Source organism: Heliangelus exortis, unplaced genomic scaffold (assembly GCF_036169615.1).
Source record: "Heliangelus exortis unplaced genomic scaffold, bHelExo1.hap1 Scaffold_89, whole genome shotgun sequence".
NCBI lineage: Eukaryota > Metazoa > Chordata > Aves > Apodiformes > Trochilidae > Heliangelus > Heliangelus exortis.
In genome coordinates, this window is record NW_027286005.1 from 786 (window position 1) to 23,051 (window position 22,266).

The 22,266-nt window shown below is 49.0% G+C and overlaps 1 protein-coding gene across 1 annotated transcript in view; it reads left to right on the plus strand.

The window, feature by feature from the left end:
- Positions 1 to 232: 232 nt before the first annotated feature.
- Positions 233 to 22,266, plus strand: part of TYK2 (tyrosine kinase 2) — a gene marked incomplete at its 5' end in the record, with an annotated part of 34,724 nt that continues 12,690 nt past the window's right edge. Inside the window, 13 exon segments of the mRNA XM_071732823.1 lie at positions 233 to 320; positions 412 to 539; positions 1,137 to 1,238; positions 1,240 to 1,273; positions 3,436 to 3,587; positions 6,468 to 6,554; positions 6,556 to 6,619; positions 7,567 to 7,664; positions 11,904 to 12,096; positions 18,496 to 18,614; positions 21,287 to 21,326; positions 21,329 to 21,438; positions 21,440 to 21,459. Of these exon segments, the coding sequence (XP_071588924.1) occupies positions 233 to 320; positions 412 to 539; positions 1,137 to 1,238; positions 1,240 to 1,273; positions 3,436 to 3,587; positions 6,468 to 6,554; positions 6,556 to 6,619; positions 7,567 to 7,664; positions 11,904 to 12,096; positions 18,496 to 18,614; positions 21,287 to 21,326; positions 21,329 to 21,438; positions 21,440 to 21,459 (1,235 nt within the window).

A 22,266-nucleotide genomic window follows, 5' to 3' on the forward strand; every position in this document is an offset into this window, starting at 1 on the left:
TTTTTTCCTCTTTTTTCTCTCTTTTCCCTCCTTTTCCCTCCTTTTTTCCCTCTTTTCCCTCTCCCCCCCTCTCCTCTTCCCACCCTCTTGGAACGAGCACCCCAGGGCCTGGATTCCCCATCCCTGGAAGATTTGCAGATGGGACGGATCAAAGCTTGGATCTGATGATCCCAAAGATCCTTTCCAAGCCAAATTATTCCACAATTCCCTGAATCCCTGGCTTTTTTTCCAGGCTTTTTTCGAGGCTGCCAGCCTGATGAGCCAAATCTCCCACATCCACTTGGTTTTTGTCCATGGAATTTGTGTCCGAGGATCCGAGAGTGAGTTCCCCACCGAGCTCCCCCTTTTCCCCTTGGGATTCACTTCCCAATCCCAATCCCAGCTCCTCCTCTTCCTCCTCCTTTTTTCCAGACATCCTGGTGGAGGAATTTGTGGAACACGGCCCTTTGGATGTTTTCCTGAGGAAGGAGAAGGGAAAAATCCGGGTGGGATGGAAGGTGACCTTGGCCAAGCAGTTGGCCACAGCCTTGAGCTACCTGGTGAGGGGGAAAAAAATGGGAATTTTATCCTAAAATTCCAGCTGACACCTTCATCCGGCCCCTTTCTGGTGAATTTCGTCCTCAAAAATCCTTTTATTTGTTTCAAAAAGGGAAGAAAAGTGGGAATAAGGAAAGCTCTGAAGATGCCAGGAGGGAATTTCATCCCCCAAATCTTTTTCCAAGGAAATAAAAGGATTTGGGGATGAAATTCCCATCCAACACCTTCCCCTAGTCCCTTCCTGCTGAATTTCATCCTTAAAAAACCTTTTCTTTCCCTAGAAAATGGAGGAAAAGTGGGAAGAGGGAATAAGGAAAGCTCTGAAGATGCCAGGAGGGAATTTCATCCCCAAAAATTCTTCTTCCAAGGAAATAAAAGGATTTTGAGGATGAAATTCCCTCCCGCCATCCTCAGACCTTTTCTTCTCCCCACTTCCCACTTTTCCTCCTCTTTTCCAAGGAAAATAAATGGATTTTTAGGACGAAATTCCCTTCCTTCACCTCCCTGCTCTCCACTTCCCTCCGGAAAATGAAATTAATTTTTTTTATCCCTTTTTTTCCAATTTTTTCCAATTTTTTTTCCCCCTTCCTTCCCCTCAGGAAGATAAAAACCTCATCCATGGCAACGTCTGTGCCAAAAATATTCTCCTGGCCAGGAAAGGTTTGGAAGAGGATTCAGCCCCATTCCTGAAGCTCAGTGACCCCGGGGGTCCCCTTCAGTGTCCTCTCCAGAGAAGGTTGGGATTGGGATTGGGATTGGGATTGGGATTGGGATTGGGATTGGGATTGGGATTGGGATTGGGGTTGGAAGGAAAAAATCGGGAGAAAATCAACTCCTTGGGGACCCAACGGAGCTTCAGGTCTTGGGGTGGTTGGGTTGGAATCTTCCAAAGACCCAATGGAGGTTGGAGAAACCTTGAGGAGCATCCAATCCATCCCTACCTCATCTCCCACCACCACCAAACCATCTCAAGAAGGTTCCCAAACCACCAAAACCATCTCCTGAGGGTTCCCAAACCACCAAAACCATCTCCTGAGGGTTCCCAAACCACCAAACCATCTCAAGAAGGTTCCCAAACCACCAAAACCATCTCAAGAAGGTTCCCAAACCACCAAACCATCTCCTGAGGGTTCCCAAACCACCAAAACCATCTCAAGAAGGTTCCCAAACCACCAAAACCATCTCAAGAAGGTTCCCAAACCACCAAACCATCTCCTGAGGGTTCCCAAACCACCAAAACCATCTCCTCCCCACCTCTGGTTTCATGGAGAAATTTCTGTCCCTGTTTTTTGGGGCAAAGAAACCAACTCCAACCCTTCCAGACCCTCCCTGGAGGTTCTTGTGGAGCCTCCAATGATGGTTGGAGAAGACCTTGAGGAGCATCCAATCCATCCCTAACCCGGGGTCCCCTGCAGTGTCCTCTCCAGAGAAAGTTGGGATTGGGATTGGGATTTGGAGGGAAAATTCAGGAGAAAATCAACTCCCTGGGGACCCAACGGAGCTTCAGGTCTTGGGGTGGTTGGGTTGGAATCTTCCAAACACCCAATGGAGGTTGGAGAAACCTTGAGGAGCATCCAATCCATCCCTACCTCATCTCCTGAAGGTTCCCAAACCACCAAACCATCTCCTGAGGGTTCCAAAAGTTTCTTGAGCACCTCCAGGGATGGTGGAACCTCCACCCATCTCCTCCCCACCTCTGGTTTCAGGGAGAAATTTCTATCCCTGGTTTTTTGGGGGAGAAGAAACCAACTCTGGTTGGTTCTGGGTGGTTTGGGGACAGAGTTGGGAACATCCATGGGGGAAAGGTTGGAAGGAGAAGGTTGGAAATTCCACCTCAACCTGAGGAGAAACTTCTGGGCCATGAGAGGTTCTGGAATCTCCTTCTCTGGTGGCTTCCAAACCCCCCTGGATGGGTTCCTGGTTGGACTCCATCATCTCCAGAGGTTCCTTTCCAACTCTGCTGGATCTAAATCCCATTTTTTGGTTTTTTTTGGGTTTTTTTTGGGGATTAGAAAGAACATTTTTATGGGAACAGTTTGAGAGGTTCTGGAATCTCCATCTCTGGAGGCTTCCAAACCCCCCTGGATGGGTTCCTGGTGGTTTGGGGACAAAGTTGGGAACATCCATGGGGAAAGGTTGGAAGGAGAAGGTTTGGAAATTCCACCTCAACCTGAGGAGAAACTTCTGGGCCATGAGAGGTTCTGGATTCTCCTTCTCTGGAGGCTTCCAACCCCCCCTGGATGGGTTCTGGGGGAGCTCCAGGGGTCCCTTCCAACCCTGAGAGTTCTGGGATTGCTGATGGAGCTCCTGAAGTTCAGGAAGGCCAAGGGGAGAGTCCTGGGAAGAGCCCCAAGCACCAGGAGAGGGAAGGGAACATCCATGGGGAAAGGTTGGAGGTTGGAAATTCCACCTCAAGCTGAGGAGAAACTTCTGGGCCATGAGAGGTTCTGGAATCTCCTTCTCTGGAGGCTTCCAAACCCCCCCTGGATGGGTTCCTGGTTGGACTCCATCATCTCCAGAGGTTCCTTTCCAACTCTGCTGGATCTAAATCTTGGTTTTGGGGGTTTTTTTTTGGGTTTTAGAAAGAACGTTTTTATGGGAACAGTTTTAGGGGTCCTGGAGTTTCCTTCTCTGGAGGCTTCCAACCCCCCCTGGATGGGTTCCTGGTGTCCTGCTTGGACTCCATCACTTCCAGAGGTCCCTTCCAACCCTTCCCCTCCTCTGATTCCAAGGCCCCCAGGGCCAGATTCCAAACGGAAGAATTCCAAGTCCATCCTGGCTCATTCCCAGGTTCCTCCTTGAGGTCTCCCCCTCGTTTGGGGTTTTCTGGATCTTCATCCCCTCTTTTTTTTGTTGTTTTTTTGTTTTTTTGTGTTTTTTTTTTTTCCCCTGTCCTAGAGCGGGTGTCTCGGATCCCTTGGATCGCTCCGGAATGTGTTGGGAATGTTGGGAATCTCAGCCCAGCTGCTGACAAATGGAGCTTTGGGGTCACCTTGCTGGAGCTCTGCTTTGACACCGAGGTCCCCCTCAAGGACCACCCCCCCTCTGAGGTGATTTTTTTGGGAATTTTCCAACCCCTCCTGGCTCCATCCCCATCCCGGATGGTCCAAAAATCTGGGATAATCCAGAGGATGGAGAAGGAGCCGGGGAGCTGGGGAGGGAAGAACCTGAGGAGGTTCTGCAGGGAGGTGAGGAGGAGGAGCTGGGGTTGGGAATTCTGGGAATTCTGATGGGTTCCTTGGAGTTCTGGAAAGGTTGGGATGACCTCAAGGATCCAACCCTCCTGAGATGATGGTTCAGGGAGCTGAGGCCTCAGAACTTCCCAAATTTGGGGTTTTTCTTCAAGGGTTTGGGGTTCTTCATCTCCAGAGGTTCCTTTCCAACTCTTCTGGATCTAAATCCCGTTTTTTTGGGGTTTTTTTGGGGGATTAGAAAGAACATTTTATGGGAACAAATGGGGCATTTTATGGGAACAAATTTTTATGGGACAAATGGAGCTTTGGGGTCACCTTGCTGGAGCTCTGCTTCGACACCGAGGTCCCCCTCAAGGACCACCCCCCCTCCCAGGTGATTTTTTGGGGGGATTTTCCAACCCCTCCTGGCTCCATCCCCATCCCAGATGGTCCAAAAATCTGGGATAATCCAGAGGATGGAGAAGGAGCCGGGGAGTTGGGGAGGGAAGAACCTGAGGAGGTTCTGGAGGGAGGTGAGGAGGAGGAGCTGGGGTTGGAAATTCTGGGAATTCTGCTGGGTTCCTTGGAGTTCTGGAAAGGTTGGGATGACCTCAAGGATCCAACCCTCCTGAGATGATGGTTCAGGGAGCTGAGGCCTCAGAACCTCCCAAATTTGGGGTTTTTCTTCAAGGGTTTGGGGTTCTTCATCTCCAGAGGTTTCTTTCCAACTCTGCTGGTTCTAAATCCCATTATTTGGGGTTTTTTTTGGGGATTAGAAAGAACATTTTATGGGAACAGTTTGAGAGGTTCTGGAATCTCCTTCTCTGGAGGCTTCCAACCCCCCCTGGATGGGTTCCGGGAGGTTTGGGGACAGAGTTGGGAACATCCCTGGGGAAAGGTTGAAGGGAGAAGGTTTGGAAATTCCACCTCAAGCTGAGGAGAAACTTCTGGGCCATGAGAGGTTCTGGAATCTCCATCTCTGGAGGCTTCCAACCCCCCTGGATGGGTTCCTGGTTGGACTCCATCATCTCCAGAGGTTCCTTTCCAACTCTGCTGGATCTAAATCTTGGTTTTGGGTTTTTTTTTTGTTTTTTTTCAGGTTTTTTGGGATTTAGAAAGAACATTTTATTAGAACAGTTTGAGAGGTTCTGGAGTTTCCTTCTCTGGTGGCTTCCAAACCCTCCTGGTTGGACTCCATCATCTCCAGAGGTTCCTCTCCAACTCTGTTGGTTCTAAATCCCATTTTTGGATTTTTTTTTGTTTTTTTGGGGTTTAGAAAGAATTTTTATGAGAACAGTTTGAGAGGTTCTGGAATCTCCTTCTCTGGAGGCTTCCAAACCCCTCTGGATGGTTCCTGGATGGGTTCTGGAAGTTGCAGCTCAACTGGATGGGTTCCTGGTTGGACTCCATCATCTCCAGAGGTTCCTTTCCAACTCTGCTGGGTCTAAATCCCATTTTTTGGGGTTTTTTGGGGGATTAGAAAGAACATTTTATGGGAACAGTTTGAGAGGTTCTGGAATCTCCTTCTCTGGAGGCTTCCAACCCCCCCTGGATGGGTTCCTGGTTGGACTCCATCATCTCCAGAGGTTCCTTTCCAACTCTGCTGGATCTAAATCTTGGTTTTGGGGTTTTTTTTGGGTTTTTTGGGGGATTAGAAAGAACGTTTTTATGGGAACACTTTTAGAGGTTCTGGAATCTCCTTCTCTGGAGGCTTCCAAACCCCTCTGGATGGGTTCCTGGATGGGTTCTGGAAGTTCCAGCTCAACTGGATGGGTTCCTGGTTGGACTTCAGGATCTCCAGAGGTTCCTTTCCAACTCTGTTGGTTCTAAATCCCATTTTTTTATATTTTTGGGTATTTTTGGGGGGATTAGAAAGAACGTTTTTATGGGAACCCTTTTAGAGGTTCCGGAATCTCCCTCTTAGGAGGTTTCCAAACCCCCTTGGTTGGACTCCATCATCTCCAGAGGTTCCTTTCCAACTCTGCTGGATCTAAATCCCATTTTTTGGGTTTTTTGGGTTTTTTTTGGGGATTAGAAAGAACATTTTTATGAGAACAGTTTGAGAGGTTCTGGAATCTCCTTCTCTGGTGGCTTCCAACCCCCCCTGGATGGGTTCCTGGTTGGACTCCATCATCTCCAGAGGTTCCTTTCCAACTCTGCTGGATCTAAATCTTGGTTTTGGGGTTTTTTTGGGTTTTTTGGGGGATTAGAAAGAACGTTTTTATGGGAACACTTTTAGAGGTTCTGGAATCTCCTTCTCTGGAGGCTTCCAAACCCCTCTGGATGGGTTCCTGGATGGGTTCTGGAAGTTCCAGCTCAACTGGATGGGTTCCTGGTTGGACTTCAGGATCTCCAGAGGTTCCTTTCCAACTCTGTTGGTTCTAAATCCCATTTTTTTATATTTTTGGGTATTTTTGGGGGATTAGAAAGAACGTTTTTATGGAACCCTTTTAGAGGTTCCGGAATCTCCCTCTTAGGAGGTTTCCAAACCCCCTTGGTTGGACTCCATCATCTCCAGAGGTTCCTTTCCAACTCTGCTGGATCTAAATCCCATTTTTTGGGTTTTTTGGGTTTTTTTGGGGATTAGAAAGAACATTTTTATGAGAACAGTTTGAGAGGTTCTGGAATCTCCTTCTCTGGTGGCTTCCAAACCCCCCTGGATGGGTTCCTGGTTGGACTCCATCATCTCCAGAGGTTCCTTTCCAACTCTGCTGCTTCTAAATCCCATTTTTTGGGGGTTTTTTTTTTTGGGATCAGAAGGAAGGTTTTTACAAGAAGAGGCAACGTCTGCCCCAACCTTCCTGCAAGGAGTTGGGGTCCCTCCTCTCCCAGTGCCTGAGTTACAGCCCCGGGGGAGCGTCCGTCCTTCCGGAGCATCCTTAGGGATTTGACCCAACTCCAGCCCCAGGGTCAGGAAAAGGGGGGAAAAAGGGTTGGGATTGGGGGGGTTGGGAGTTCTGGGATCCCTGAGCTTCCGTGTGGTCCTGGAATTATGGGGGGGTGATGAGGTTTTGGGGGGGGGGTGGAGGAGGTTTGGGGGGAAACGGGGAAAAAAAAAAAATTCCCGGAGGTGGAAAAAGAGGGAAAAGGGAAAAAAAGGGAAAAGGGGGGGAAGGGGAAAGGGAGGGGGAAAAGGGGGGGGAAGGAAATGGGGAAAAAGGGAGAGGGAGGGGGGAAAAGGGGGAAAGGGATGGGGGAAAAAAGGGGGAAAATGGGAAAATGGGGGAAAAAGGGGGGAAAATGGGAAAATGGGGGAAAAAAGGGGGAAAATGGGAAAATGGGGGAAAAAAGGGAGAAAATGGGAAAATGGGGGAAAGGGAAGGGCCATAAAAGGGGAAAAAAGGGGGGAAAAAGGTGTAAAGGAGAAAATGGGGGGGAAAATGGGGGAAAAAGGGGGGGGGGGAGGTAAAATGGTGTAAAATGGGGGGGGTTGAAGTTGGATGGAAGGAAGGAAAAGGGGGAAAAGAAACAGCAAAAAAAGGGAAGAAAAGGCAAAAATGGGAAAGGAAAGGGGGGAAATGGGAAAAAATTGGAAGAAGGGGCAAAAAATAAGGGGAAAAAAGAAAAAGGGGAAAAAAAATGCCAAGGAAAAGGGGAAGTAAAAGTGGCATGAAAAGGGGGAGAAAAAAGATGGAAAAGGGGAGAAAAGGTCAAGAGGGGAAAAGAAACAGCAAAAAAGGGTGGAAAAAAGGGAAAGAAATGGGAAAAAAAAGGCCAAAAAAAGGGAAAGAAACGGGAAAAAAGGCCCAAAAAAGGGAAACGTGGGCAAAAAAGAGACAAAAAAAAAGGGAAAAGGATAAAAAAAGAAGAAAAAGGGTAAAAAAAAATGTGGTTTCCTCCTTCTCTGTGTCCCCAGCCCTTGGGGACATCACTTCAGGGAACCCCCAGAGCCCGGCGCCGGATCCAACCCAATTCCAGAAACGGTACCTGAGGAGGATCCGGGACCTGGGGGAGGTGAGGGGGGGCCTGGGGTGGGGTTTGGAGGTTCTGGGTGGGGTTTGGGGTCCCAGGTTGGGTTTGGAGGTTCCTGGATGGGTTTGGAGGTTCTGGGATGGGATTTGAGGTCTTGGGATGAGGTTTGGAGGTTCTGGGATGGGTTTGGAGGTCCCAGGTTGGGTTTGGAGGTTCTGGGATGGGTTTTGAGGTCCCAGGTTGGGTTTTGAGGTTCTGGGATGGGATTTGAGGATCTGGGATGAGGTTTTGAGGGTCTTGGGATGAGGTTTGGAGGTTCTGGGATGGGTTTTGACGGTCCCAGGTTGGGTTTTGAGGTTCTGGGATGGGTTTTGAGGGTCTTGGGATGGGATTTGAGGTCTTGGGATGAGATTTGGAGGTTCTGGGATGAGGTTTGGAGGTCCTGGGATGGGTTTTGAGGTCCCAGGTTGGGTTTTGAGGTTCTGGGATGGGATTTGAGGTCTTGGGATGGGTTTTGAAGTCCCAGGTTGGGTTTTGAGGTCCTGGGATGGGATTTGAGGTTCTGGGATGGGTTTTGAGGTCCCAGGTTGGGTTTGGAGGTCCTGGGATGGAGTTTGAGGGTCCTGGGATGAGGTTTGGAGGTTCTGGGATGGGTTTTGAGGGTCCTGGGATGAGGTTTGGAGGTTCTGGGATGAGGTTTGGAGATCCCAGGTTGAGTTTTGAGGTTCTGGGATGGGTTTTGAGGTCTTGGGATGAGGTTTAGAAGTTCTGGGATGGGTTTTTGAGGTCCCAGGGTTTTGAGGTCCCAGGTTGGGTTTTGAGGGTCCTGGGATGGGTTTTGAGGTCTTGGGATGAGGTTTGGAGGTTCTGGGATGAGGTTTGGAGGTTCTGGGATGAGGTTTGGAGGTTCTGAGATGAGGTTTGGAGGTCCCAGGTTGGGTTTTGAGGTCTTGGGATGGGTTTTGAGGTCTTGGGATGAGGTTTGGAGGTTCTGGGATGAGGTTTGGAGATCCCAGGTTGGGTTTTGAGGTTCTGGGATGGGATTTGAGGTCTTGGGATGAGGTTTGGAGGTTCTGGGATGAGGTTTGATGGTTCTGGGATGAGGTTTGGAGGTCCCAGGTTGGGTTTTGAGGTTCTGGGATGGGTTTTGAGGGTCCTAGGATGAGGTTTGGAAGTTCTGGGATGGGTTTGGAGGTTCTGGGATGGGTTTTGAGGACTTGGGATGAGGTTTGGAGGTTCTGGGATGAGGTTTGGAAGTTCTGGGATGGGTTTTGAGGTCCTGGGATGGAGTTTGAGGGTCCTGGGATGAGGTTTGGAGGTTCTGGGATGGGTTTTGAGGACTTGGGATGAGGTTTGGAGGTTCTGGGATGGGTTTGGAGGTCCTGGGATGGAGTTTGAGGGTCCTGGGATGAGGTTTGGAGGTTCTGGGATGGGTTTTGAGGACTTGGGATGAGGTTTGGAGGTTCTGGGATGGGTTTGGAGGTTCTGGGATGAGGTTTGGAGGTTCTGAGATGAGGTTTGGAGGTCCCAGGTTGGGTTTTGAGGTTCTGGGGTGGGTTTTGAGGGTCTTGGGATGGGTTTTGGGGTCTTGGGATGAGGTTTGGAGGTTCTGGGATGAGGTTTGGAAGTTCTGGGATGGAGTTTGGGTGTTCTGGGATGGGTTTTGAGGTCCTGGGATGGGTTTTGGGATCCCAGGTTCGGTTTGGAGGTCCTGGGATGAGGTTTGGAGGTTCCTGGATGGGGTTTGGAGGTCTTGGGATGGGTTTTGAGGACTTGGGATGAGGTTTGGAGGTTCTGGGATGGGTTCTGAAGTCCCAGGTTGGGTTCTGAGGTCCTGAGATGGGTTTGGAGGTCTTGGGATGGGTTTTGAGGTCTTGGGATGGGTTTGGAGGTTCTGGGATGAGGTTTGGAGGTCCCAGGTTGGGTTTGGGGGTTCCGGGATGGGTTTTGAGGTTCTGGGATGGGTTTTGAGGGTCTTGGGATGGGTTTTGGGGGTCTTGGGATGAGGTTTGGAGGTTCTGGGATGGGTTTGGAGGTCCCAGGTTGGGTTTTGAGGTCCTGGGATGGGTTTTGAGGTCCCAGGTTGGGTTTGGAGGTCCTGGGATGAGGTTTGGAGGTTCTGGGATGAGGTTTGGAGGTTCTGGGATGGGTTTGGAGGTTCTGGGATGGGTTTTGAGGTCTTGGGATGAGGTTTAGAGGTTCTGGGATGAGGTTTGGAGGTTCTGGGATGGGTTTTGAGGTTCTGGGATGAGGTTTGGAGGTTCTGGGATGAGGTTTGGAGATCCCAGGTTGGGTTTTGAGGTTCTGGGATGGGATTTGAGGTTCTGGGATGAGGTTTTGAGGGTCTTGGGATGAGGTTTGGAGGTTCTGGGATGGGTTTTGAGGTCCCAGGTTGGGTTTTGAGGTTCTGGGATGGGTTTTGAGGTCCCAGGTTGGGTTTTGAGGTTCTGGGATGGGATTTGAGGTCTTGGGATGAGGTTTTGAGGTTCTGGGATGAGGTTTGGAGGTTCTGGGATGGGTTTGGAGGTTCTGGGATGGGTTTTGAAGTCTCAGGTTGGGTTTTGAGGTTCTGGGATGGGTTTTGAGGTCCTGGGATGGGATTTGAGGTCTTGGGATAAGGTTTGGAGGTTCTGGGATGGGTTTGGAGGTTCTGGGATGAGGGTTTGGAGGTTCTGGGATGGGTTTGGAGGTTCTGGGATGAGGTTTGGAGGTTCTGAGATGAGGTTTGGAGGTCCCAGGTTGGGTTTTGAGGTTCTGGGGTGGGTTTTGAGGGTCTTGGGATGGGTTTTGGGGTCTTGGGATGAGGTTTGGAGGTTCTGGGATGAGGTTTGGAGGTTCTGGGATGAGGTTTGGAAGTTCTGGGATGGAGTTTGGGTGTTCTGGGATGGGTTTTGAGGTCCTGGGATGGGTTTTGGGATCCCAGGTTCGGTTTGGAGGTCCTGGGATGAGGTTTGGAGGTTCCTGGATGGGTTTGGAGGTCTTGGGATGGGTTTTGAGGACTTGGGATGAGGTTTGGAGGTTCTGGGATGGGTTCTGAAGTCCCAGGTTGGGTTTTGAGGTCCTGAGATGGGTTTGGAGGTCTTGGGATGGGTTTTGAGGTCTTGGGATGAGGTTTGGAGGTTCTGGGATGGGTTTGGAGGGTCCCAGTTTGGGTTTTGAGGTTCTGGGATGGGTTTTGAGGTTCTGGGATGGGTTTTGAGGTCTTGGGATGAGGTTTGGAGGTTCTGGGATGAGGTTTGGAGGTTCTGGGATGGGTTTGGAGGTTCTGGGATGGGTTTTGAGGTCCCAGGTTGGGTTTGAGGTTCTGGGATGGCTTTTGAGGTCTTGGGATGAGGTTTGGAGGTTCTGGGATGAGGTTTGGAGGTTCTGGGATGACTTTTGGAAGGTCCCAGTTTGGGTTTTGAGGTTCTGGGATGGGTTTTGAGGTCCCAGGTTGGGTTTTGAGGTTCTGGGATGGGATTTGAGGTCTTGAGATGAGGTTTGGAGGTTCTGGGATGGGTTTGGAGGTTCTGGGATGAGGTTTAGAAGTTCTGGGATGGGTTTTGAGGTCCCAGGTTGGGTTTTGAGGTCTTGGGATTGGTTTTGAGGTCTTGGGATGAGGTTTGGAGGTTCTGGGATGGGTTTGGAGGTTCTGGGATGAGGTTTGGAGGTTCTGGGATGGGTTTGGAGGTTCTGGGATGGGTTTGGAGGTTCTGGGATGAGGTTTGGAGGTTCTGGGATGGGTTTGGAGGTCCCAGGTTGGGTTTTGAGGTCTTGGGATGGGTTTTGAGGTTCTGGGATGGGTTTGGATGTCCCAGGTTGGGTTTTGAGGTTCTGGGATGGGTTTTGAGGGTCCTGGGATGAGGTTTGGAGGTTCTGGGATGGGCTCCAAGGTCCTGGGAGGGGTTTGGAGGTCCCAGATTGGGTTTTGAGGTCCTGGGATGAGGTTTGGAGGTTCTGGGGTGAGGTTTGGAGGTCCTGGGATGAGGTTTCAGGGTCCTGGGATGGGCTCCAAGGTCCTGGGAGGGGGTTGGAGGTTCTGGGATGGGTTTTGAGGGTCCCAGGTTGGGTTTGGAGGTTCTGGGATGGGTTTTGGTGTCCAGGGGTGGGTCTTGAGGTCCCAGGTTGGGTTTTGAGGTCCCGGGACGATATCCAAACCTCTTTTTTTCCTCGAAGTCTTCTCCTTCCCCCCCAAAACCCTTCCTGGAGGAGCTTCCTGGAGGTTTCTCCTCCTTCGGGGAAGGGAGGGATGGGTTTTCCAGGTGGGATTGTCCCATCCCAGCCCCTTTCTCCTGGCCCCAGGGTCACTTTGGGAAGGTCACCCTCTGCTGCTACGACCCCAGCAACGATTGGACGGGGGAGATGGTGGCCGTGAAGTCCTTGAAGCCCAACTCCAGCCACCAGCTCCTGAGCAGCTGGAAAAGGGAGATCCAGATCCTCAGAACCCTTTCCCACCGGAATATCGTGGAGTACAAAGGGTGCTGCAGCGAGCAGGGTGAGGGGACACGGGGGGGTGGGGACACCCCTGGTGGCTTTGGGGACAACCACGGGGTGAGGTTCTACCAGGGAGAGGAAGGGTGGGGCCCAACGTTGGGCTGGAGATGGGAAAAACCTTCAGGGGGTTGGGGTTCCTCAAGGATTTGGGTTCTTCAGGGTTCTTGGGGTTCTTCAAGGTTCTTGGGGTTCCTCAACGTTCTTGGGGTTCTTCAAGGGTTTTGGACTTCCTCAAGGTTTGGGGTTCTTCAAGGATTTGGGTTCTTCAGGGTTCTTGGGGCTCTTCAAGGGTCTTGGGGTTCTTCAAAGTTTTTGGGGTTCTTCAAGGGTCTTGTGGCTCTTCAAGGTTTTTGGGGCTCTTCAAGGTTCTCGGAGTTCCTCAGAGTTCTTGGGGTTCCTCAAGGTTTTGGGGTTCCTCAAGAGTTTTGGGTTCTTCAAGGTTTTTGGGGTTCTTCAAGGTTCTTGGAGTTCCTCAAGGTTCTTGGGGTTCCTCAAGGTTTTGGGTTCTTCAAGGATTTGGGTTCTTCAGGGTTCTTGGGGCTCTTCAAGGGCCTTGGGGTTCTTCAAGGGCCTTGGGGTTCTTCAAGATTTTGGGGTTCTTCAAGGGTTTTGGGTTCATCAGGGTTCTTGGGGTGGGACACAGGGGGGGGTGGGGACACCCCTGGTGGCTTTGGGGACAACCACGGGGTGAGGTTCTACCAGGGAGAGGAAGGGTGGGGCCCAACGTTGGGCTGGAGATGGAAAAAACCTTCAGGGGGTTGGGGTTCCTCAAGGGTCTTGGGGTTCCTCAAGGGTTTTGGTTTCCTCAAAGTTCTTGGAGTTCCTCAAAGTTCTTGGGGTTCCTCAAGGGTTTGGGGGTTGTCAAGAGTTTTGGGTTCTTCAAGGGTTTGGGGTTCCTCAAGGTTCTTGGGGTTCTTCAAGGTTCTTGGGGTTCTTCAAGGGTTGGGGTTCCTCAAGTGCTTTGGGTTCTTCAGGGTCTTGGGGCTCTTCAAGGGTCTTGGGGTTCTTCAAGGTTTTGGGTTCTTCAAAGTTTTTGGGGCTCTTCAAGGTTTTTGGGGCTCTTCAAGGTTCTTGGGGTTCCTCAAAGTTCTTGGGGTTCCTCAAGGGTTTGGGGTTTGTCAAGAGTTTTGGGTTCTTCAAGGGTTTGGGGTTCCTCAAGGTTCTTGGGGTTCCTCAACATTCCTGGGCTTCCTCAAGGTTCTTGGGGTTCATCAAAGTTCTTGGGGTTCTTCAAGGGCCTTGGGGTTCTTCAAGGTTCTTGGGGTTTCTCAAGAGTTTTGGGTTCTTCAAGGTTCTTGGGATTCCTCAAGATTTTGGGGTTCTTCAAGGGTTTTGGGTTCATCAGGGTTCTTGGGGTGGGACACAGGGGGGGTGGGGACACCCCTGGTGGCTTTGGGGACAACCACGGGGTGAGGTTCTACCAGGGAGAGGAAGGGGGGGGCCCAACGTTGGGCTGGAGATGGAAAAAACCTTCAGGGGGCTGGGGTTCCTCAAGGGTTTTTTGGGTTCTTCAAGGTTTTTGGGGCTCTTCAAGGTTCTTAGAGTTCGTCAAAGTTCTTGGGGTTCCTCAAGGTTTTGGGTTCTTCAAAGTTTTTGGGGTTCTTCAAGGGTTTTGTGGCTCTTCACGGTTTTTCGGGTTCTTCAAGGTTCTTGGAGTTCCTCGAAGTTCTTGGGGTTCCTCAAGGGTTTGGGGTTTGTCAAGAGTTTTGGGTTCTTCAAGGGTTTGGGGTTCCTCAACATTCTTGGGGTTCTTCAAGGGCCTTGGGGTTCTTCAAGGTTCTTGGGGTTCCTCAAGGTTCTTGGGGTTCTTCAAGGTTTTGGGTTCTTCAAAGGTTTTGGGATTCCTCAAGGTTCTTCGGGTTCTTCAAAGTTTTTGGGGTTCTTCAAGGTTTTTGGGGCTCTTCAAGGTTCTTGGAGTTCCTCAAAGTTCTTGGGGTTCCTCAAGGATTTGGGGTTTGTCAAGAGTTTTGGGTTCTTCAAGGGTTTGGGGTTCCTCAACATTCCTGGGGTTCCTCAAGGTTCTTGGGGTTCATCAAAGTTCTTGGGGTTCTTCAAGGGCCTTGGGGTTCTTCAAGGTTCTTGGGATTCCTCAAGATTTTGGGGTTCTTCAAGGGTTTTGGGTTCATCAGGGTTCTTGGGGTGGGACACAGGGGGGGTGGGGACACCCCTGGTGGCTTTGGGAACAACCACGGGGTGAGGTTCTACCAGGGAGAGGAAGGGTGGGGCCCAACGTTGGGCTGGAGATGGAAAAAACCTTCAGGGGGCTGGGGTTCCTCAAGGTTTTGGGTTCTTCAAAGATTTGGGTTCTTCAGGGTTCTTGGGGCTCTTCAAGGGTCTCGGGGTTCTTCAAGGTTCTTGGGGTTCCTCAAGGGGTTGGGGGTTGTCAAGAGTTTTGGGTTCTTCAAGGGTTTGGGGTTCTTCAAGGTTCTTGGGATTTCTCAAGATTTTGGGGTTCTTCAAGATTCTTGGGGCTCTTCAAGGTTCTTGGGGTTCCTCAAGGTTTTGGGTTCTTCAAAGGTTTTGGGATTCCTCAAGGTTCTTTGGGTTATTCAAAGTTTTTGGGGTTCTTCAAGGGTCTTGTGGCTCTTCAAGGTTCTTGGAGTTCCTCAAATTTCTTGGGGTTCCTCAACATTCTTGGGGTTCTTCAAAGTTCTTGGGGTTCCTCAAATTTCTTGGGGTTTCTCAAGAGTTTTGGGTTCTTCAAGGTTTTTGGGGTTCCTCAAAGTTCTTGGGGTTCTTCAAGGGTTTGGGGTTCCTCAACATTCTTGGGGTTCTTCAAGGGCCTTGGGGTTCTTCAAGGGTTTTAGAGTTCTTCAGGGTTCTTGGGGCTCTTCAAGGTTCTTGGGGCTCTTCAAGGTTCTTGGGGTTCTTCAAGGGTTGGGGTTTCTCAAGAGTTTTGGGCTCTTCAAGGTTCTTGGGATTCCTCAAGGTTTTGGGGTTCTTCAAGGGTTTTGGGTTCATCAGGGTTCTTGGGGTGGGACACAGGGGGGTGGGGACACCCCTGGTGGCTTTGGGGACAACCACGGGGTGAGGTTCTACCAGGGAGAGGAAGGGTGGGGCCCAACGTTGGGCTGGAGATGGAAAAAACTTCAAGGATTTGGGTTCTTCAGGGTTCTCAGGGCTCTTCAAGGGTCTTGGGGGTCTTCAAGGTTCTTGGGGTTCCTCAAGGGTTTGGGGGTTGTCAAGAGTTTTGGGTTCTTCAAGGGTTTGGGGTTCCTCAAGGTTCTTGGGGTTCTTCAAGGTTCTTGGGGTTCTTCAAGGGTTGGGGTTCCTCAAGTGCTTTCGGGTTCTTCAGGGTCTTGGGGCTCTTCAAGGGTCTTGGGGTTCTTCAAGGATTTGGGTTCTTCAAAGGTTTTGGGATTCCTCAAGGTTCTTCGGGTAAGTTTTTGGGGCTCTTCAAGGTTTTTGGGGCTCTTCAAGGTTCTTGGAGTTCCTCAAAGTTCTTGGAGTTTCTCAAAGTTCTTGGGGATCCTCAAGGATTTGGGGTTTGTCAAGAGTTTTGGGATTCCTCAAGGTTCTTTGGGTTCTTCAAAGTTTTTGGGGTTCTTCAAGGTTCTTGGGGTTCTTCAAGGGCCTTGGGGTTCTTCAAGGTTCTTGGGATTCCTCAAGATTTTGGGGTTCTTCAAGGTTCTTGGGGCTCTTCAAGGGTCTTGGGGTTCTTCAAGGTTTTGGGTTCTTCAAAGGTTTTGGGTTTCCTCAAGGTTCTTCGGGTTCTTCAAAGTTTTTGGGGTTCTTCAAGGTTTTTGGGGCTCTTCAAGGTTCTTGGGGTTCCTCAAAGTTCTTGGGGTTCCTCAAGGGTTTGGGGTTTGTCAAGAGTTTTGGGTTCTTCAAGGGTTTGGGGTTCCTCAAAATTCTTGGGGTTCCTCAAGATTCCTGGGGTTCTTCAAGGTTCTTGGGGTTCATCAAAGTTCTTGGGGTTCTTCAAGGGCCTTGGGGTTCTTCAAGGTTCTTGGGGTTTCTCAAGAGTTTTGGGTTCTTCAAGGTTCTTGGGATTCCTCAAGATTTTGGGGTTCTTCAAGGGTTTTGGGTTCATCAGGGTTCTTGGGGTGGGACACAGGGGGGGTGGGGACACCCCTGGTGGCTTTGGGGACAACCACGGGGTGAGGTTCTGCCAGGGAGAGGAAGGGTGGGGCCCAACGTTGGGCTGGAGATGGAAAAAACCTTCAGGGGGTTGGGGTTCCTCAAGGGTTTTGGGTTCTTCAAGGATTTGGGTCTTCAAGGTTCTTGGGGTTCTTCAAGGTTCTTGGGGTTCTTCAAGGTTTTGGGTTCTTCAAAGGTTTTGGGATTCCTCAAGGTTCTTCGGGTTCTTCAAAGTTTTTGGGGTTCTTCAAGGTTTTTGGGGCTCTTCAAGGTTCTTGGGGTTCCTCAAAGTTCTTGGGGTTCCTCAAGGGTTTGGGGTTTGTCAAGAGTTTTGGGTTCTTCAAGGGTTTGGGGTTCCTCAACATTCCTGGGGTTCCTCAAGGTTCTTGGGGTTCATCAAAGTTCTTGGGGTTCTTCAAGGGCCTTGGGGTTCTTCAAGGTTCTTGGGATTCCTCAAGGTTTTTGGGGCTCTTCAAGGTTTTTGGGGTTCCTCAAAGTTCTTGGGGTTCCTCAAGGGTTTGGGGTTTGTCAAGAGTTTTGGGTTCTTCAAGGGTTTGGGGTTCCTCAAGGTTCTTGGGTTCTTCAAGGTTTTTGGGGTTCTTCAAGGGTTTTGGGGTTCTTCAGGGTTCTTGGGGCTCTTCAAGGGTCTTGGGGCTCTTCAAGGTTCTCGGGGTTCCTCAAGGTTTTTGGGGTTCTTCAAGGGTTTTGGGTTCATCAGGGTTCTTGGGGTGGGACACAGGGGGGGTGGGGACACCCCTGGTGGCTTTGGGGACAACCACGGGGTGAGGTTCTGCCAGGGAGAGGAAGGGTGGGGCCCAACGTTGGGCTGGAGATGGAAAAAACCTTCAGGGGGTTGGGGTTCCTCAAGGGTTTTGGGGTTCCTAAAGGTTTGGGGTTCCTTAAGGGTCTTGAGTTTGCTCAAGTGTTTGGGGTTCTTCAAGGTTCTTGGAGTTCCTCAAAGTTCTTGGAGTTCCTCAAGGTTCTTGGGGTTCCTCAAGGCTTTGGGTTCTTCAAAGTTTTTGGGGTTCTTCAAGGGTCTTGTGGCTCTTCAAGGTTTTTGGGGCTCTTCAAGGTTTTTGGGGTTCCTCAAAGTTCTTGGGGTTCCTCAAGGGTTTGGGGTTTGTCAAGAGTTTTGGGTTCTTCAAGGGTTTGGGGTTCCTCAAGGTTCTTGGGGTTCTTCAAGGTTTTTGGGGTTCTTCAAGGGTTTTGGGGTTCTTCAGGGTTCTTGGGGCTCTTCAAGGGTCTTGGGGCTCTTCAAGGTTCTCGGGGTTCCTCAAGGTTTTGGGTTCTTCAAAGGTTTTGGGATTTCTCAAGGTTCTTCGGGTTCTTCAAAGTTTTTGGGGTTCTTCAAGGGTCTTGTGGCTCTTCACGGTTTTTCAGGTTCTTCAAGGGTCTTGGGGTTCCTCAAAGTTCTTGGGGTTCCTCAAGGGTTTGGGGTTTGTCAAGAGTTTTGGGTTCTTCAAGGGTTTGGGGTTCCTCAAGGTTCTTGGGGTTCCCCAAGGTTCTTGGGATTTCTCAAGATTTTGGGGTTCTTCAAGGGTTTTGGGGTTCTTCAGGGTTCTTGGGGTTCTTCAAGGTTCTTGGGGCTCTTCAAGGTTCTTGGGGTTCCTCAAAGCTCTTGGGTCTCCTCGAGGTTCTTGGGGTTCTTCAAGGGTTTTGGGTTCCTCCTCCTGGCCGTTTTTCCTCCCGAACTTTTCCCCTTCTCCTGAGCTTTCCTCTTTTCCAGGACTTTTCTCCTTCTCCTGAATTTTTCTCCTTTTCTTGGAATCTTCTCCTCTAGCCCAAAATTTTCTCCATCTCCAGGACTTCTCTCCTCTTCCTGAACTTCCCTCCTTCTCCTGAACTTTTCTCCTCCTGGAATTTCCTCCTTCTCTTGGAATTTTTCCTCTTCCTGAACTTTTTTCCTTCCTTTCTCCTGAACTTTTCTCCTTCTCTTGGAATTTTCTCCTCTTCCTGAAATTTTCTCCATTTCCAGGACTTTTCCCCTCGCCCTGAACTTTTCTCCTTCTCCTGAATTTTTCTCCTTTTCTTGGAATCTTCTCCTCTATCCCAAAATTTTCTCTTTTGCCAAGACTTTTCTCCTCTTCCTGAACTTTTCTCCTTCTCCTGAACTTTTTCCTTTCTCCTGAACTTTTCTCCTTCTCTTGGAATTTTCTCCTCTTCCCAAAATCTTCTCCATTTCCAGGACTTTCCCCTCGCCCTGAACTTTTCTCCTTCTCCTGAATTTTTCTTCTTCTCTTGGAATTTGCTCCTCTTCCTGAACTTTTTTCCTCCTCTTGACCTTTCCTCCTTTTCCAGGATTTTCCTCCTTTCCCAACAGGATCTCCTGTGGTGGAGCTGATCATGGAATTCGTGCCCCTCGGGAGCCTCCGGGATTTTTTGCCCAAGAACCACCTGGAGCTTCCCCACCTCCTCCTCTTCGCCCAACAAATCTGTGAGGTGGGGACTGAACCCCCCTAAAATTCCCAAAATTCCCAAAATTCCCTCAAAATCCCTCCAGCTTCCAAAAAAATCCACTCTGATCCTCCCCAAAATGGCTCTAAATTCCCTCAGATCTCCTGAAATTCCCTCAAAATTCCTCCGAGCCCCCCGAAAGGCTCCAAATTTCCATAAAATGGCTCCAAATTCCCTCAAATCTCCTGAAATTCCCTCAAAATGGCTCCAAATTCCAAAAAAATGCTACAAATTCCCATAAAATGGCTCCAAATTCCCTCAAATCTCCTGAAATTCCCTCAAAATTCCTCTGAACTCCACAAACGGCTCGAAATTCCTACAGAATGGCTCCAAATTCCCATAAAATGGCTCCAAATTCCCCCAAAATGAGTGGAAATTCCCTCAAAATGGCTCCAAATTCAAAAAAATGCTACAAATTCCCATAAAATGGCTCCAAATTCCTCAAATCTCCTGAAATTCCTCAAACTCCTCTGAACTCCACAAGTGGCTCCAAATTCCCATAAAATGGCTCCAAATTCCCATAAAATGGCTCCAAATTCCCTCAAAATGAGTGGAAATTCCCTCAAAATGGCTCCAAATTCCAAAAAAATGCTACAAAATCTCCCAAAATGGCTCCAAATTCCCTCAAATCTCCTGAAATTCCCTCAAACTCCTCTGAACTCCACAAACGGCTCCAAATTCCCATAAAATGGCTCCAAATTCCCCCAAAATGAGGGAAGTTCCCTCAAAATGGCTCCAAATTCAAAAAAAATGCTACAAATTCCCATAAAATGGCTCCAAATTCCCTCAAATCTCCTGAAATTCCCTCAAACTCCTCTGAACTCCACAAATGGCTCCAAATTTCCATAAAATGGCTCCAAATTCCCCCAAAATGAGTGGAAATTCCCTCAAAATGGCTCAAATTCCAAAAAAATGCTACAAAATCCCCCAAAATGGCTCCAAATTCCCATAAAATGGCTCCAAATTCCCTCAGATCTCCTGAAATTCCTCAAAATTCTCTGAACCCCCCAAACGGCTCCAAATTCCCATAAAATGGCTCTAAATTCCCTGAAATCTCCTGAAATTCCCTCCAACTCCTCTGAACTCCACAAATGGCTCCAAATTCCCATAAAATGGCTCCAAATTCCCATAAAATGGCTCCAAATTCCCCCAAATTCTTGCAAATTCCCTCAAAATTATTCAATTTTCCTCCAAATTATCCTGAATTTCCTCAAAATTATTCCAAGCTCCCTCAAAACTTTTCCCAAATGACTCCAAACCCCTCCAAATGACTTCAAATCCCCCCAAATTATCCCAAATTCCCTCAAAATTCCCATTTCCCTATAAAATACTCCAAATCCCCTCAAAATTCCTCCAAATCCCCTCCAAAACCATCCCAAATCCCCTCAAAATTCCTCCAAATCATCCCAAATCCCCCAAATTACTCAAAATCCCATCAAATTTTTTTTGGGATTATCCCAAACTCCCTCAAAATTCCCTTTTCCCTATAAAATACTCCAAATCCCCTCAAAATTCCTCCAAATCCCCTCAAAATTCCTCCAAATCCCATCAAAATTTTTCGGGAATTATCCCAAAATTCCAATCTTCCTCAAAAAAAAAAAAAAAAAAAAATCCAAATTCCTCAAAATTCTTCCAAATTCCCTCAAAATTCTCTCCGAATCGCTCCAAATTCCCTCCAAAATTTTCCAGATTATCCCCAAATCCCCCCCCAATCATCCCCAAATCCCCCAAATCAATTCCTCAAAATCCCATCAAAATTTTTCGGATTATCCCAAATTCCCTCAAAATTCCCATTTCCCTATAAAATACTCCAAATCCCCTCAAAATTCCTCCAAATCCCATCAAATTTTTTTGGGATTATCCCAAACTCCCTCGAAATTCCCATTTCCCTATAAAATACTCCAAATCCCCTCAGAATTCCTCCAAATCCCCTCCAAATCATCCCAAATCCCCTCAAAATTCCTCCAAATCATCCCAAATCCCCAAATTCCTCAAAATCCCATCAAAATTTTTCGGGATTATCCCAAACTCCCTCAAAAATCCCATTTCCCTATAAAATACTCCAAATCCCCTCAAAATTCCTCCAAATCCCATCAAAATTCCTCCAAATCCCATCAAAATTTTGCGGGAATTATCCCAAAATTCCAATCTTCCTCAAAAAAAAAAAAAAAAAAATCCAAATTCCCTCAAAATTCTTCAAATTCCCTCAAAATTCTCCCGAATCGCTCCAAATTCCCTCCAAAATTTTCCGGATTATCCCCAAATCCCCCCCCCAAATCATCCCAAATCCCCTCAAAATTCCTCCAAATCCCATCAAAATTTTTCAGGATTATCCCAAATTCCCTCAAAATTCCCTTTTCCCTATAAAATACTCCAAATCCCCTCAAAATTCCTCCAAATCCCCTCAAAATTCCTCCAAATCCCATCAAAATTTTTCGGGAATTATCCCAAAATTCCAATCTTCCTCAAAAAAAAAAAAAAAAAATCCAAATTCCCTCAAAATTCTTCCAAATTCCCTCAAAATTCTCCCGAATCGCTCCAAATTCCCTCCAAAATTTTCCGGATTATCCCCAAATCCCAACCCCAAAATGATCCAAATTCCCTCCAAATGTTCCCAGATCCCTTCCTGACCTCTCCCCCTTCCGCCCCTCCCCCAGGCCATGGATTATCTCCATTCCCTCCACCTCATCCATCGGGATTGGCCGCCCGGAACGTTCTCCTGGAGCGGGAGAACCGCGTGAAGATCGGAGACTTTGGATTGGCCAAAGCCATTCCCGAGGGACAGGAATATTACAGAGTTTGGGAAGAGGGGAGACAGCCCCGTCTTCTGGTCAGCTGGGGGGGGAATCCATGGAAAAAGGTTCTGGATGGGTTGCATCCATGGGAGAAGGTTCTGGATGGGGTTGGATCCATGGGAAAAGGTCCAGGATGAGTTGGATCCATTGGGAGAAGGTTCCATAGGGGTTGGATCCATGGAAAAAGGTTCTGGAAGGGGTTTGATCTGTTGGGAGAAGGTTCTGGATGGGGTTGGATCCATGGAAAAAGGCTCTGGATCAGTTGGATCCACTGGAAAGGTTCTGGAAGGGGTGGGGATCCATGGGAAAAGGTTTTGGATGAGTTGGATCCATGGGAAAAGGTTCTGGATGGGGTTGGATCCATTGGGAGGAGGCTCTGGAGTGATTGGATCCATGGGAGAAGGTACTGGATGGGCTGGATCCATGGAAAAAGGTTCTGGATGGGGTTGGATCCAGTTGGAGAAGGTTCTGGATAAGTTGGATCCACTGGGAAAGGTTCTGGAAGGGTTTGGATCCATGGGAAAAGGTCCAGGGTGGGTTGGATCCATTTGGAGAAGGTTCTGGAAGGGGTTGGATCCATGGGAAAAGGTTCTGGAGGGGTTGGATCCATGGAAAAAGGTTCTGGAAGGGGTTGGATCTGTTGGGAGAAGGTTCTGGAGCGGTTGGATCCATGGGAGAAGGTTCTGGATGGGTTGGATCCATGGAAAAAGGTTCTGGAAGGGGTTGGATCCATGGGAAAAGGTTCTGGATGAGTTTGATCCATTGGGAAAAGGTCCTTGGAGGGGTTGGATCCATGGAATAAGGTTCTGGAGGGGTTGGATCCACTGGGAAAGGTTCTGAAG